The sequence below is a fragment of the Lutra lutra genome, chromosome 15 (assembly GCF_902655055.1).
Source record: "Lutra lutra chromosome 15, mLutLut1.2, whole genome shotgun sequence".
NCBI classification, from domain to species: Eukaryota; Metazoa; Chordata; class Mammalia; order Carnivora; family Mustelidae; genus Lutra; species Lutra lutra.
Window position 1 is genome coordinate 31,173,691 of NC_062292.1, and position 15,145 is coordinate 31,188,835.

The 15,145-nt window shown below is 59.4% G+C and overlaps 1 protein-coding gene across 2 annotated transcripts in view; it reads left to right on the plus strand.

Moving 5' to 3' along the window:
- Positions 1-14,934, plus strand: part of SUSD4 (sushi domain containing 4) — an 85,996-nt gene extending 71,062 nt beyond the window's left edge. For both annotated transcript variants that reach the window (XM_047705238.1, XM_047705239.1), the window contains 4 exons: positions 9,524-9,715; positions 10,738-10,882; positions 13,036-13,412; positions 14,090-14,934. In XM_047705238.1, coding sequence (XP_047561194.1) covers positions 9,524-9,715; positions 10,738-10,882; positions 13,036-13,412; positions 14,090-14,118 — 743 coding nt within the window. In that variant the 3' untranslated portion in view covers positions 14,119-14,934. The remainder of the gene's footprint in view (positions 1-9,523; positions 9,716-10,737; positions 10,883-13,035; positions 13,413-14,089) is intronic.
- Positions 14,935-15,145: the final 211 nt, after the last annotated feature.

The following is a 15,145-nucleotide window of genomic DNA, read 5'->3' on the forward strand; positions in this document are numbered from 1 at the left end:
GGATATTGTTTTGGCTCAGGAAGAAAAGTGATTTTCTAGGAAGCATGGCAGCCCAGAATTCTGTAGCCCCCCCAAGCTGAGGAGTGTCAGGGGACCTGGCTACGCTGTGCCTGACGTTATCAGGACACGGGCCCTTTGTATTGACTCTGGGTGACTCTGTCTTGTCCCCAGAGGCAGTGCTTCCCAGCCTGGTTTCTGCTGGCACAGCCCAGGGAGGGCTGGAGGCCTGAGAATCCACTCCCCAGTTGCCCTGCTCCTGTCCCCTGTGCCTGGCCACTGTGGGGCACGCAGCTGGTTTAGTGCCCTTTGAGGAAATCTCAGTGTCTTGTTGTTTTGCAAGGATGCTGATGTGAGCCGGGAAACCCTCCTGGTCTGGAGGGCTGCTTTCCTGGGGACCTGGGGACTGAACCTCGGTTGCAGGCCCAGCATGACTTGTGTTCCTCGCCTGAGGTTCACAAAGCACCGTGTGTGGGTGACTTACACAGCAGGGTCAGATGTCCTCTTCCTTCTGGAAACTGGAAATCTGGGAAGAGTTCACAGTGCCATGTTCCCTCTGAGACCCAGGGTAGGACCCCTCCCTGCCTCATCCGGCTCCCAGCATGGCCTCGGCGTCCCTCGCTCGTCTTCCAGAGCTGCAGTCTGCCCTTCCCGCAGGGACACCAGTCACGCTGGAATGAGGACTGCCTCTCCTGCAGGAGGACCTCCCCCTAATCTGATTTCATCCGCAGCACACAAGATGAGTTTCCAAAGGAGGTCATGCTCACAGGTGCCTGGACTTAGGACTTCAGCATGTTTTTCTTAGGGACACAGTTTAACCTGCAACTCATGTTCTCCCTTGGCTTAGGAGGAAACAGACACCCTCTGTCTCCCCTCCACCTGCTTCCAGTTTGGAAAGGTTTTCTTCAAGGTGTCCCCAGCCCATTGACCAGCCTCCCTGGAACCCTGTCCTCAACACTGCCCCAGATTTGTGTCCCCTTGGGCCCAGCGCACAGCACCCTCTGTGCCCCTGGAGGCAAGGGGGCTCCCAGACCTCCTCTTCCTCTTCCTCTGTCTCTTTCAACCTCTGAATCGGCCCCCCCCCCACACCAGCCCAGCAGATAAAGAAATTGCTGCTCAGACATCTGCCCTTGGGTGGCCTACACACCCTTCCCTGGGGCACATGTGAGACCCCATGCAGGACCCAGGAGGGAGTGAGGCTCCAGAGTAACCTCATTTAAGGTCAGATCCTAGCTTGGCGGTTTATTTGTTGAGTGACCTTGGGCAAATGACCTCACCCTGCTGAGCCCTGCTTCCCTTATCTGTGCAAGTGAGGCCAAGAGGAACCCGCCATGCATGGGGGTCATAGGGATTAGGTAGGGTGATGTGCGTGCAGCCCTCAAGGTCCGTGAGGTCAGCGTCCCTTAGGGTGGGTACCTGTGGAGTTGTGGTTGTGCTTTCTGCTTATGTTTGACCTGACTGCCTGTCACATGATGAACGGTCACAGTAGCCATCCAAAGCCCAGGTGTCCTTTCTCATTTGTACAGATCCTACTGCACAGATGGTACCGTTTCTGTGTCATGGGTGGTGGGCACGCCGGCTCAGGACAAGGGGAGGCGGACCCCGTGTGGTGGCTCGTGTCTGGTCAGGATTTGAACCTGGGCATGGAGCGGCTGTGGGCGGTCCTGGATCCCCGGCAGTCCCGTCCTCTCCACCCTAACCCCTGCTCTGCCGACAGGCTGCTGGCCGGCTGCTCCTTTGTGTCCTCTCCTGCCCACAGCGTCGCGGCCAGCACTTCCCAGATTGGTTCTGGTGCTAGGAGCACAGGGTACTTCTTGCAGAATGTCCCAGTGGCTGGGACACACCGTGGAAACCTTCGAAGCATCTTTGTCAGCGGAAGACGTGGTGGTTTATTTTCCGCATGTAACGTAGAGCCGTGCCCACGCTCGCAAGCGCACCATGCAAGCACTTACTTCTCATTGAGGATTTCTGAGTAGCAAAAATGAGAAGGCACCGATAGGATGAATGTTTGAGGGTCAGAATACTCAGTAGGCTAGTTTTGTCATGGAAGGAGAATCTGAACACAGCCCGACACCCTGGCTGCATTGACCTGGGGCGGGGTCTGATGGTGGGAGGGTTGGCTGACTGCCCGCAGGGGCAGAGCAGACCCACGCCTGCGGGACTCGCTCCTCTTCATCCTGTACCTCTGCCGGCTTCCCCTTTCAGAGAAGATGCCCCAGTTCCAGTGGGGTCTCTGGCCCTAGGGGAACCCTCTTTCAGAAAAGGTTTGCAGACGAGAGGAGCCTGACACATGGATCTCTTGTGCTTTGTGTCTCCCCTGCGGCGGTGAAGGCCCTTGGAGCTCAGTCGCTGCAGAGATGGAAGAGCAGCCTCGTCAGAGCCCCAAAGTCGCCATCAGCCATCCCTGCAGCTGAGGAAGGCAGAGAAGCCGTGTGCGTCCCGCGCCGTCCCTGTGCTCACCGCGGTGGCCCTGTGTCTCAGCCCCTGCCCACCTCACACTCCAGCCACCACAAAGCCGCACACCTGTCCTCGCTCTGCCTGGGTGCTGTGTTTCTTTGTCCCCCTCCGCCAGTGTGGCGGCCCCACGATGACATGGAGCTGATGCCCCCTCCCAGCCTAGGGCAGCTGCACAGTACTGATCCTCACCCATCTGTCAGCTCGGACCGGAGCAGGCAGACGCCGGGCTCCCTGCAGCCTGTGGAAAAGCAGAGCCCCAGCCTTGTCACCGCTATTTGCTTCCTCGGTGGACACATGTATTGGCCTTCCTTGTTGTTACAGCAAAACAGAAGTGGAAAATACGCCATGCTCCAGGATGTTCACTGACTTTCCCTGAGCGAAAGGCAAAGTTTCAGGCGCCCCCTTGGAAACAGCTGGGACTTAGGCCTGGAGTTCTTCTGTCTAGCTTCCTAGAATCATGACCCAAATGCAGAGCAGACAGGGAGTTTTCTTTATTGGAAGGGTGCCGGCCACTGATGGCCAAGGCAGTGATGCTGTGTGTGTCTGAGCATGGCCTGTGCCCCCTGCTCCTGAGTCCGCCGCTCAGACAGCATGCTTGGTGCCTCGAGATGATTGGCGCTGGCCCCTCGGAGCTGCCAGCTTTCCCACTGCGTCTCCATGCTCCCCAGCCCTGCGCAGAGCGAGCTTGCCACAGTTTCCTCCAGGTCTGGGGCAGCACTGCCCGGGTGTCAGGATGGTCTGACTTGCCTGGGACCCCCACCAGATGGTGCTGAGCTGTGTGTTCCCAAGGGCTCCTGGCTGAACCCCAAGCTGGTGGTCCGGGTACTGTAGCTGGAAGCACGGGTCTGGGGGAAGGTGAAGACCCACCACAGCCACCACAGCCACCTCATTCTCACACCAGCTCTTCTGGCTGCCGCCAGCCAGCCACGGGGCATGGGGCCTTCTTCCAGCATCTGAGGCCACACCCTCACATTGGATCCCCCCTCAGACTTGCCTGGAGCCCCGAAGACCTTGCCAAGCCCAGGACCTAGTTGGGACTCACCAAGCCATGCTCCCTGGTGACGCCACGTGCCGGCAGGATGGAGGAACCGCTGACGTGCAGCTCAGAGACATGGAGACAAGGACCACATGCAGTGCAAATGGCAGGCGGGCAAGTGCTGGTGGGCCGTTGATGGGAGTGTGTCCCCAGAGATGTTCCATGGCCCCAGCAGAGTGGAAGTGGATTTTCATGTGGTGGCGTTTGTGCACATGGGCTGGTCACTTGGGCTGCAGGGGCCCAGCTCTTGGGACCCCTGGGGGTCATCTCTGCTGTGGTCAGCCCGAGGCTTGGCCCATTTCGTGGCTCAGCTTGGATGTAGCATTTGTCACGTCAGCTCATGTTCCACTGACAGGGACCCAGCCACCGGGTGGCTTTGACCCTGGCGACAAGCTGGCAGTTTGGGGCAAGCAGCCCCCCAGCACCCACACTGCAGGCGGACGGTCCTGGTGCGGAGCTCTTGGCTCCCGCAGGATGAGCACTAACGCATGGGGCAATGTACCTGTCATGGCTCCAGGGCGACTCCCAGAATAGTTAGTGGCCACGGGCTATAGGACCCCACGTGCTTCCATCCCCACAGCACGCTCTGTGTTCGCGAGGCACAGACTCCAGGGGCTTGTCCTCCTCTGTCACCAAGAGAGAGACAGGTCCCTGGCGAGGACTGAGGCAGGCGACCAGAGGGTCAGGCCAAGCCGCCCTCTCAGTCCTCTGTAGGGACTCGCCTGCCACCGCCAGCCCACCCATAGCTCTGCCGTCTTCCCCCCGGATACCTATGAGGGCCAGTCTGTTCCCTCGGGAGCTTCCTTCTACCCACTTCTCCTGTCTCATCCCCGTGCCAGGAGCACTGGCATCCGGGATCTCTGAGCACAGTCCGCACCCACCCGTGTCACCTCCTCAGCTCAGTCCTAAATAGAATGCCCTCTGCTAAGGTTCCCAGGGGCTCTGTGTGGCCAAGTCAGGTGTTGCTTTTCTGCTCCCAGCTTTCTCACTTGCTGGGAGCCACCCTCCTCCCCAAAGCGCTCTCCTTCCTTGGCTCCAGTGACACGGCCACCCACTCAGCCACTCTTGTACCCCCGACTGATTCCAGCGTTTGGACCGGGACCCTCCCTACTCAGGGGAGTTTGCCCCATGCTGTGGTTTTATTTCTGTGCTCTGAGTCCAGAGCTTCAGGTGAGCCGCGGACGCTCTCCATGGCTGCCCCATCCCACATGGACACTCTCCCCTTAGCTGAGACAAGCCTGGGCAAAGCCGGACCTTGATGCCCACTTTCCAGCAATGAGCAAACCCACCAGGACAGCCCTTCCTGGCAAGCAGCTCCACTATCAGGCACGGAATGTCAGAAATCTGGGAGACACCTTCGGAACCAGACTCCAACTCTCAACAGTCCTGTTGTGGGAATGGACTGATGTCTGTCTCATCCTGCATTCCTCACTGTCACTGCCCCAGTCCTAGGCCAGGCCCCCTCCTTCCTCACCTGGGTGTGGCCTGAGCCACACTACAGCCTCAAAGCTGCTGTCCCTGCTCCCAGTGGGCCATCTCTCTCGGGGGTGCCCATTCCTACCCCGACGGGCTGGCTCATGCAGCGGTGCCTGTCCCTGCTCCTGGTGGGCCATCTCATGTGGTGGTGCCTGTCCCTGTTCCCCAAGTGCACAGCACACACAGGCCAGACCCTGGGCTTCCTGCTCGGCCACCCCTCCACCCCCTCTCTGGACCTGGAGCCACCATTCCTGCCACTCCTCCTGCCCCTGCTGGCCCTGTCCTATGCCTGGCCCTCTGCCAGGACGTTCCTCCCAGCAGTACCTGTAACCAGCTCCTCCCTGCTCTGTGGGCATTGTGTGTTCGTTGTGCGGTGATGAAGGTTCCCGAGCTGCTCATTTGCCCGCACTGAGGGAACCAGCGGCTTGGTTTGTTTTCTAACACAGTATAGACCGATCGCTGTACAATACTTGATAAACATGGGTTATAGAGAAAACAGAAAAACAAAGACCTGTTAGACGTTCTCCTTTAGATGATTAGATATGACGGTATTAAAATTGTATTTTAATAGAAATGGAAAACACTCTTGGATGTTACAACAAGGTCAACTTGAAGGTCAGATTGCTATAGCCATTTCTCATTGGTTCTTCGTGTTGTGGACTAGAAGCACATGGTCAGAGTGCCTGCATTGGGCTGCGGGCCCATGGGCCATGGTGGAGACTAGCTGCTCCCCTGCAGCCTGCTCTCTCCCAGGCATCCTGCACCAAAAGCACCTCTCGCCTGGGCTATGCTGCGGCCAAGGTGGTGGTCAGGCTTCGCTGACGGCAGCTTCTCCTGGCTGCCCGTCCGCCCCAGGGGAGGGAGCTCCAGGCCTGCCTACAATTCTGGGGCACAATGGGGAGACAACAGCTGAGTCTTCACGGGGGGCCTGGCGGTTTCCAATCTCAATTTGCTGGAGCGAATCTGACCTGTGGAGTTGGGGTGTGGCTGGAGATTCATGTGGCTGAACCGTGGCGTCAGGGCTCTGGAGAGAAGCAGGTCCAGCAGGGTGCATGCAAATGGGCACTACTGTGTTGTATCCATGATTGTGTTCGTGTATGTGATGCGTGGAATCCTAGTGTGTGTGCCTACTGTGTACATACACGTAATCACTACACATACACACACGGTATGTGGATACCGTCCGTGCATGTGTGCCTCGTGTACACATGTTGAATCCTAGCACGCGTGTGTGTTTATATGGTATATACGTAACCCCTGTGTATATGTTCGTACTGTGCCTGTGACCCTGGAACAGATGTGCATATGCATGTACTGTGTACACATCTGTGATCACAGTGCGTATAATCTACCGTGTGTGTGTGTGTGCGCGCGCACGCACGTGTGAGAGATCACGGCAGCCAGGACATCCCAGGAGGCACCAATGTGCTATCTGTGAGCCCGAGGTCCTGGTGTGCCCCTGCTGTGATTCAGTCCAAGTCTGGAGGTGGAGCACCAGCGGCCCCAGTGTCCAAGGATGCAGGAGAGGCTGTGCAGAAAAAGCAAGTTCCTCCCCCTTTGCTGTTCTGCTCCATTCTGTTTGGGCCTTCTGCACGATGATGATGCCCCCACACCGGGAGGGCCACCTCAATCTGTGACTCAGACATGAGTCTCCTCCACCAACCCTCCTAACAGACCCAGAAGTGATGCTTTACCTGCTGTCGGGGCACCCTTGGCCCAGGGTCCCCACATAATCCACGCAAGGGACTGGGACACGTGGACCTCCCGGCGGGCTCAGTCCACCCACAGCCTGTCTCTCCTGCTCCTCCTCCTCGTGCCTGGCCCCATTCACCCCCTCGCGCATGACACAGGGATGCTGTGTCGGCTGTCTCAGCAGAGCCTATAACCACCTGATGTCCCGACCCCAAGGCTCACAAAGTCCTTGCCTGTAGCTCATGATTTCTGGAGCTGTACAAGACATGGAGGGAAGCTGCCTTCCAGAAGAGTCTCTGTTCCCACCACCGTGGGTTCTGAGTCACGGCGGGTGGACCAGCAGGAGCTCTGGGCCTGTGGTTGCTCTTTGACCAGTGGGGTTTCCAGGAAACTGTGGGTGGTTTGCAAAGCTTGCCATGTGCGTGAGGTCTCTGTGGTGGGTGCTGCCTGTCCATGTGGATGCATCTGCCTCTCGGGGGGATGGAGAGGAAGGACCCGAAGCTGGCTGGATTATAATTAATGCTTCCGTTGTCCATCTTGGCTCCTGACAGTGCACAGGTGGGGGGCTTCCTTGCCCCAAAGCTCATGGTTACTCAGGCGTGATTGTCAGAGATGCTGCAAGCTGTGAAGGGAAACACTTCCTTTTCAGGGCGTGTGCTTCTGCACCTACCGCTGGTGTCGGCACTAAGGCTTCTGCCAGGGGGTGGCTCACATGTGGCCTCAGAGCAGATTCGGCTATGACACGTCAGAGTACGTGCATGCTGGTGGGGTGGGGGAGGGTGTTCCAGCTACATTAGGACCTGGTGGTGCCCAGCTGGGCCACTCCGGGCATTTGTGTCTTGCTGCTTCCGTGCTCCTGCCAGTCCTCATGGGCACCCAAGGGGTAAGGAATCAGTTGTTCCCCTCATTACATGGGTGATGAAGCCAAAACCTCAAAAACTCAGATGAGCTGCCCAGCATGCCAGAGCTTGTCAGCTCAGAGCTGTGATTTACACACAACTCTGGGAATGTCCACAGCCCATGCTTTTTTGTGCCATGCTGCCACGGTTTCCCTGCTGGATAGTTCATCTGTTCAGCTTCGTCATTCTATAACACATTGTGGGACCCTATGCATCAGGGTTGATGCAGTGATAGGGATAATCCTTTGTCCTTGAGGCCAAGGCCAGGAAGTCCTGCCGTGACCCTGACTCCCTGGGCCTAGGGAACATTCTGGTAGTTTCTGATCCTAGTGGCTCTGGAACTTGCTTGGAGTGCCTGCTGGGAAAGAATCCCATGGGCCCGTGTGTCCCTGACCATGGAAAGGGCCTCCCCTGGGCACAGTGCTGTAGGGGTTCTGGGCTGTGGAGGGTGGAAGCAGGTGGAGGTCCCAGTTAGGCTGGTCTCACCGCAGATGTGGATGTTCCCCTGGGCAGCTCTGGAAAGGCGGCCTTCACTCTCTGCCTCCAAGCTGGGACGGTATTCCTGACCCTGCCCACTGGCCCCTGCAACCTCGGGCCCCAACCGCGACCTGCACTGCCCTAAAGGCTGCCTCTCCCAGGCCCCCACTCAGAGACTGTGGGCTGGGCCAGTGGGGAGGTTGGCCCTGGGGTCCCAACCCCTGTGCCCTGGGACATCCCAGGTGGTGTCTGAGTCTCCCTGGGCTCTGGCCTTTGCAGGTCAGTTCCAGCCTCTGCTGGGGACCCAGCAGCAGGACCATCACATGTGTCTGCACTGCGGGGGGCCTGCTGCTCTCTGTCAGCATGTAAGCAGCGGGCATTCCTCTCTCTAGCTTCTCGGGTCCTGGCTGGCCCTGGCTGCCCACTCACATGATGTCAGAACAGCCCCCAGACTCTCCTGTCCTATAGGTGAGGACACGAAGGCCCAGCGGTGAGAGGCTACTCAGCAGCCAGGCAGGGTCCCATGAGCTTCTGCTTCCCCATCTCCACCAAGAGCCTGGCAGATCTCACTGCCCGTTGTTTGCAGGCCTGGAGGAGGGTCTGAAGGGGCCTCTCACCCCCATGCCTGCGAGCAGCTCTGTGCCCGGGGACGCATCTTTCTGGTGGGCCCTGGGGCTCCTTGCACACATGGCCTGCATGTGAGGGCTCCCATGGGCTGGGTGGTGGGCTTCCACGGATGTAGATGTGAAGCAGGCCACCATAGAGTCTGTGCTGTGTCTCCTGGGGATGTTTAAGCAGATTGGCAGCTCTGAGTCCTGAGAAGAAACTGAAAATGATGATTTCTTTCCCCTAAAATGGAAAATAGAAGAGTCAGAGAAACCGTAAATCGTGGAGGGTAGGATAAGCTTTCACTGTACAGGGAAGAGCGTCAAGGCCGGGAGAGGCTGTGTGACCTGCGTGAGGTCACACAGTGTGCATTGGCCGAGCCCAGCCCAGGACCCAGGCTCCTCCCACACCACCTGCTGTCCCACAGGGGCCAGCCCAGGGTCTGCGGTTGAGCCACACCCCCCGCAGGGCCTGTGGGGATCGGGATGGGGACACCCAGGGAGGTGGACAGCCCCCATGGTGGTCACAGCAGAGGAGTAGGCTGGGGCTCGCTGCTCCTGTCAGTACGGGCTTCATCTGTAAATATGCTAATCTCACCAACCTGGCTTTTGGACAGGTGACACGTGTCATTAACACAGTCTCTCGATGCCGTCCCCGAGACACGCATGCTCTCCGCTGTGGGAGACGACCCTCTGCTTTACCAGGGGCTGCCAGCGCCGGCCACATGTGCTCAGCGTGTTTAGCAGGTTCCCGGTGACCCCATGGGGGAGAGGTCGCAGGTCTGGTGGCGCATGTCCAGACGCCCCTTCCTGCTGGATGTGCGTCCTGACCGGCCAATGGGCGGGCCATGGTGCTGATGCTGCTCTTCTCCCTGTCACCCCAGTGTGCCCGCTGCCTCCAACAGTGAGTCATGGTGATTTCGTCTGCCACCCGCGGCCCTGTGAACACTACAGCCACGGGACTGTGGTGGAGTTTTCTTGCGATGCCGGCTACAGCCTCACCAGCGACTACAAGTACATCACCTGCCAGTATGGGCAGTGGTTCCCCTCCTACCAGGTCTACTGCATCCAGTCAGGTAAGCATGGACTACCTGGCCCATGCCGCTCTCGGTGGCCACCGGCCACGTGCACCCTCCAGTGCCAGGGTCAGGGACACGGCGCAGAGACCCCTCTCCGTGTGTGCCTGTCCCCAGAGAGGAGGGACAGCAGCCTCTGTCTGCCCCCAGCCTGTCCCTCCCAGGGGCAGCGACCTCAGCCATTCTCTCCTGTGTAACCCAAACCCAGCCGTCCTCTCCTGTGTGAGGACATGTGTCACAACCCAGAGGATGGCATCTCAGGGAACACCTGGTCTCAGAGATGAACGCCCAGGACCCTTCTAAACATTGGTGCTTCTTGGCGCATAATGAATCACTGGCCTCAGGAGTCCAGGGTAGTGAGTGGGAGACAGAGACCGGGCACCCAGCCTCCCACCGTGTCCCACATGCCCACCCCTGCCCACTCGCCCCAGCATTTCCTGCCACAGCAGTAGTGATGGCCATTGTCTGTGGGGGCAGCACCTCATGACACGGGGCCCTTGGAGGCCCTTGGATGGCAATGGGAGTCCAAGCATGATGTGTTCGGAGGTGGCGGCAGCAAGGGAGGATGGTAGGGGGCAGATAGGGCGGCCTGGGCCGCGGGGGTGGGACCTGCCTTGGAAGGTAGTCAGCTGCCCCTTTTGCAGGTGTGCTGATGGCCAGAGGTGGTGGGGGGCGAGGGCCATGGCGCGCTCACCCTGCATCCCTCTGTCCCTTTCTTCAACCTTTCTGGGGTGCATTGCAAGCTCATTTCCCTGGGGAGACGGACTCACCCTCCCCCGCCAGAGAGGCAGGAGTGTTTCCGGCTGGGCGCCAGCTCTCAGCCCCATGGGGAACACACCCCTGGAGGGTCCGTGGGCACCAGCAGAGGCCACAGTGCCGAAGGAGCGTGGGCCATGGATTCTGGGTGTGGGGAGCCCCCAGACGCATGTGATAAGCATGTCGTTTCCCAGATCATTGAGCACGGGACACATGGCCACCCCAGTCCCAAGGGCTCACACGCCACTCTGTTCTTTCCCTGGCAGAGCAAACATGGCCCAGCGCCCATGAGACCCTCCTGACCACGTGGAAGATTGTGGCATTCACGGCGACCAGCGTGCTGCTGGTGCTGCTGCTCGTCATCCTGGCCAGGATGTTCCAGACCAAGTTCAAGGCCCACTTCCCCACTAGGTGAGTGCTGGGCTCTGGTGCCTCGGGGCGGGGGTGCCGGGGGTGGTGGTGAGAGCAGAGGTCCGGGGTCAGGCCAGGCAAATGGTGGAGAGCTGGGAGCAGGTGTCTGGGGCCACATGGGCTGGACGGGACTCGCCTCCCTCTCTCCCACCTCCCTGTGAACCCCAGGAGCTGTGGGGTATGGTGAAGGGGTGTATAGAGTCGGGGCTGCCATCATGCAGGGCCCCCCGTGACCCCATTCCCATCCCCCCAATGTGCACGGGGCCCACAGGAAGGATAAAGTCACGGACCTAATTAGGAGATGCAGTGAAGATGTGTGACACAGCAGAGATTCAAGAACAGCCTGTCTGGAAGTCTCCGGAGGGCGACCTGGTTCTGGGTGAGGCATGGAGGAGCGGGCAGGACCTGCTAGTCCTTGCCCCACCCATGCACCGAGATGCTTGGGGCTCGTGCCTCTGTTATCCCCATGGCCATCACAGAAGAGCAGCTCACTGGGAAGCAAGTATACCAGCTCCTCCGCGACAACAGGTCCGTCACCACAGCTGCTTGCCGGCCTCGTTCCTGGGAGGAAACGTTGCCAGGAGAGCCAGCAATGAGTGTGTAGCCATCCGGAGGCAGACGGCAGTGCCCTGGCCACCCTCTCCGACACCAGCTGCCTCCAGCCACCTCCCTCCACGGAGTCCTGAGCGTCTTGGGGCTCCTGTGCCCTTGCTGGCCTCCCTGCGGGGAACTTGCACTTGCAGAAAACATCTGTCTTCGCACACGGGACACTGTGACCCCCAGAGCTGTACGTGCCACCCATCAAAGGGGGCACTGGTAGTGGAGAAGGAGTCTCTGACGAATCACCTCCCTCCCTTGCCTCCAGGGGAGTCTGGGACAGTCATTCCTGCTCTTCGTCCCCGAGAGGGGCTTCAGGGCACCCGCTCCACAAGGGGTCTGTAAAGTGACCCCAGACTCTTCCGCGTGAGCATCTCTGTCTTAGAGAACTCCCTGGTTTGGGAAAAGCCGCTCTCAGCTGTCCGGGTAGAAGACCACGTTCCTCGGAGCAAGCCCAGGACAGACTCCTCCTCGGGCGCACGGGTGTGGGCCCTGGAGAGCTGCTTGACCAGTGCATGGAGGGGCTGAGTGCTGTGGGGGCCGTGGATAGGGCACACCCCGGAGGAAGGGGATTGGCTCGTCCTGGGCACGAAGACAAGAGCCAGCGGCTCTCGAGGGCTGGCCGCAAGCTCGTCTTTCATCCCCGCCTTGTTTTCTGGGAGCATGGGCCTTGCTTCTCACTCTCTGGAAGTGCACTCCACGTTTCTGCAGACTTGGGCCTGGCACTGCCCTCCCCCAGTGCTGTGTCCGGAAACGGCATTTCCTTGGGCTTCAGAGCCCCTGCCGCCAGCACTCTGCGACGAGGGTCTGCCAGCCGGCCACCCATCTTCTTTCCTGGTTGGTGTAGTCCTGGCGGCAGCGCTCTCGTGAGGGCCCCACAGAGGAGAGCCAGTCCACTGGCCGCCTGCAGCCACAGGGGCCCCATGGGGACCAGAGAGGTGTAGAGAGGTGGTCAGACAGGGCCTGTGGGGTGACAGAACGTCCAGAGGTGAGGCCAGTAGCTGGAGCCACAGGGGGGACCCTCCTGGCTCCCACAGAGAACACGGCCCTTGCCAGTGGCCCCGTGTGGCTCCGGATCAGGAGGCTGCTGGGTCGGGGGTTGGAGCTGGGCCCACATAACCGGTCAGGCAGTGAGGGAAGGCTCAGAGCTTTCTTCTTATCCCTTTGACTAAAATTGTGAGCAAAATGGCCTCAGCAGCACAGAGGGCCCCTTTCCTGGTGGGGCACAGGGTCCTGGTTTCCTGTCAGTCTGTGGCGTCTTCTATGCCCAGCAAGCTCCACAAGGGGACCTGTGGGAGCCCAGTAGATGGAGGCCAGAGATGGGAAGGAGGAACCCCAAGGGGGCACAGGGGCCCAAGACCGAGGAGGACACTGCAGGCAGAGTGTGGCCGTGGGGCAGAGCGCTGCCGTGGGCCAGAGGGGGCCCAGGAAAGAGGCTGGTCCTTCCACAGGAGCTCCATGTGGGCTCTGTGGCCGTCAGGGGCACAGGGGGCACTGGTGGTCTCCATCCAGGGGACGTGCTGTCTGATCTGTGGACACTGCTTTCTTTCACCCAGGGGGCCCCCGCGGAGCTCCAGCAGTGACCCGGACTTTGTGGTGGTGGATGGCGTGCCTGTCATGCTTCCATCCTACGACGAGGCTGTGAATGGAGGTGTGAGGACGTCAGGCCCAGGGTACCTGGCCTCCGTGGGCCAGGGATGCCCCTTGCCAGTGGACGACCAGAGCCCCCCAGCATACCCCGGTTCAGGGGACATGGACATGGGCACAGGGGGGTCAGAAGCCTGTGACAGTGGCTCAGCCTCCTCCGAGCTGCTCCAGAGCCTGTATTCACCTTCTGTGTGCTTGGGGAGCACTCACCCCGACAGTGTGGACATGGGGGCTGGCACGACAGGAGAGACAGCATCTAGCAGTCCAGGCATCGACATTGCAGATGGTGAGTGTTGGCCCCAGACCCGGCGCCAGGCCTCTCTGCAGCCTGAGCCGCTGCTTGTCGCTCTCCCTGCGTGTGTCCCTGCCATCCAGAGTGGGAGGGCTGCGGGGGCCAGTTCTTGGTTTCATAGTCTCCACGAGACCAGGATGCATCCTTCCCTGTTCCTGCTTTGGACAGGGCTCTGGGGGCGCTCAGAGATGGTCACCACGCACATGAGCAGGGGATGGGTGTGTACCGTAGTACACGCAGGGCGCTTTCCGCAGGTGGAAGTTAACAGGCACGTGTGCTTGGCTGCTCACGGCTCGTGGGGAAGAGAGAGACCCAGCTGTGTCCCTGGGGAGGCATACAGCACACAGTGCACGCAGGAGCATCTGTCCCACCGGTGGCCATAGCTGCCCGGAGATGGCTTCTCTCCTGCATGCCCGCTGTCCCTGTGTCCCCACATCCTGCCTTTCATCTGACTTGACTCCTAAGGCACATGGTTCAAGTCTTTCAACATTTCATTTTTCATGAGCTAGGTGTAAGATTTTCCACCAGAGGAGTGGTTTCTGTGATTATTAACCGATAAGTGTAGAACTTAACATTTTCTTTTCACTGACACCAGGAATCATTGATATTGTAGTCAAGCTTTTAATCCCTGATGCTTGCGGCTGAGTTAGTAACTGTCTGTCCTCTCACAGAGATCCCGCTAATGGAAGATGACCCCTGACCAGCAACACTGCAAAGATTCTCCTGCCCCTGCGGGGATGGGAGCCGTGCCCCTTGGAGTGAGGCCCCAGGGGACGGACTGTGGGGCCGTGGAGGGGTTTCCAGCTCACCTACATGGAGACCATGACTCGCATCATCCATTTTGGGCTCAGTGCTGTGGTGGGCGCACTCGGGGAGCAGCGACCAGGGGGTCTGGGCGGTCCTGGTGAAGGGGTCTGGCTGTCCCTGCTGCAGAGTGGGGCGGCTCCACACATGTCCCCTGGACCCCGCATCCCGTGACTTGTGCTGCGGCCACTGCCTGCCGCCTTTGCAAGCATGTCCGCCGCCGATTCGCTCTGCGGTCTGCTCCGCGCAACACGGCTGCCGTGTGGCAGGCTCTGGGGCACGTGGGGGCTTTTCCTTGATCCAACACAGTACTGGATGAGTGAGAGAGGAAAGGAAGGACACAGGCAGACTCTACTTCCTGGAACCTCGTCCACAAGTGCGGTTGAGCAGCCCTGAGCCGTCCTTTGGTGAAACACGGTCATTTCCTGTGTCACGGGCTGGTGCACCACCGTGCTCTGGGCGTCTCGTGTTCGGGACTTTGTGGTCGGTCAGATGTGCTCGGACGTGTCTCCTGGTGGACAGGATTACAAGGCAGCATTCAGCTTGGCATCTCAAGGTGTCCCTTGACCTTGTGTCTCGAGAGTTGCAAGTCCCCTCCCATCGCCTGTTCCGATGTTGCTCCCACTCCCAGAATGCAGCCATATGTTTATTTTCCAAAACAGAACCTGTTTCTGTAAACATGCTCCTCCTCCAAATAAAGTATGAGGCTGGGTTGTTTTCTTTCTGTTTCATCTGCAAAGTGTGCAGGCTGGCCTCCCGGCCCAGGCTACTCCCCCGCTCCCCTCCCATTCCGGGGCTGTGCACCTCTGCCGGGAGGACCCCCAGGCCCACTGGTGTTGTTTCTGAGAAAATGATACAGAAACATCTCCTCAAACATGCTGATCTGTGGATTTGATGTCTGTCCTCCTCTGGGCTGTGGGTAA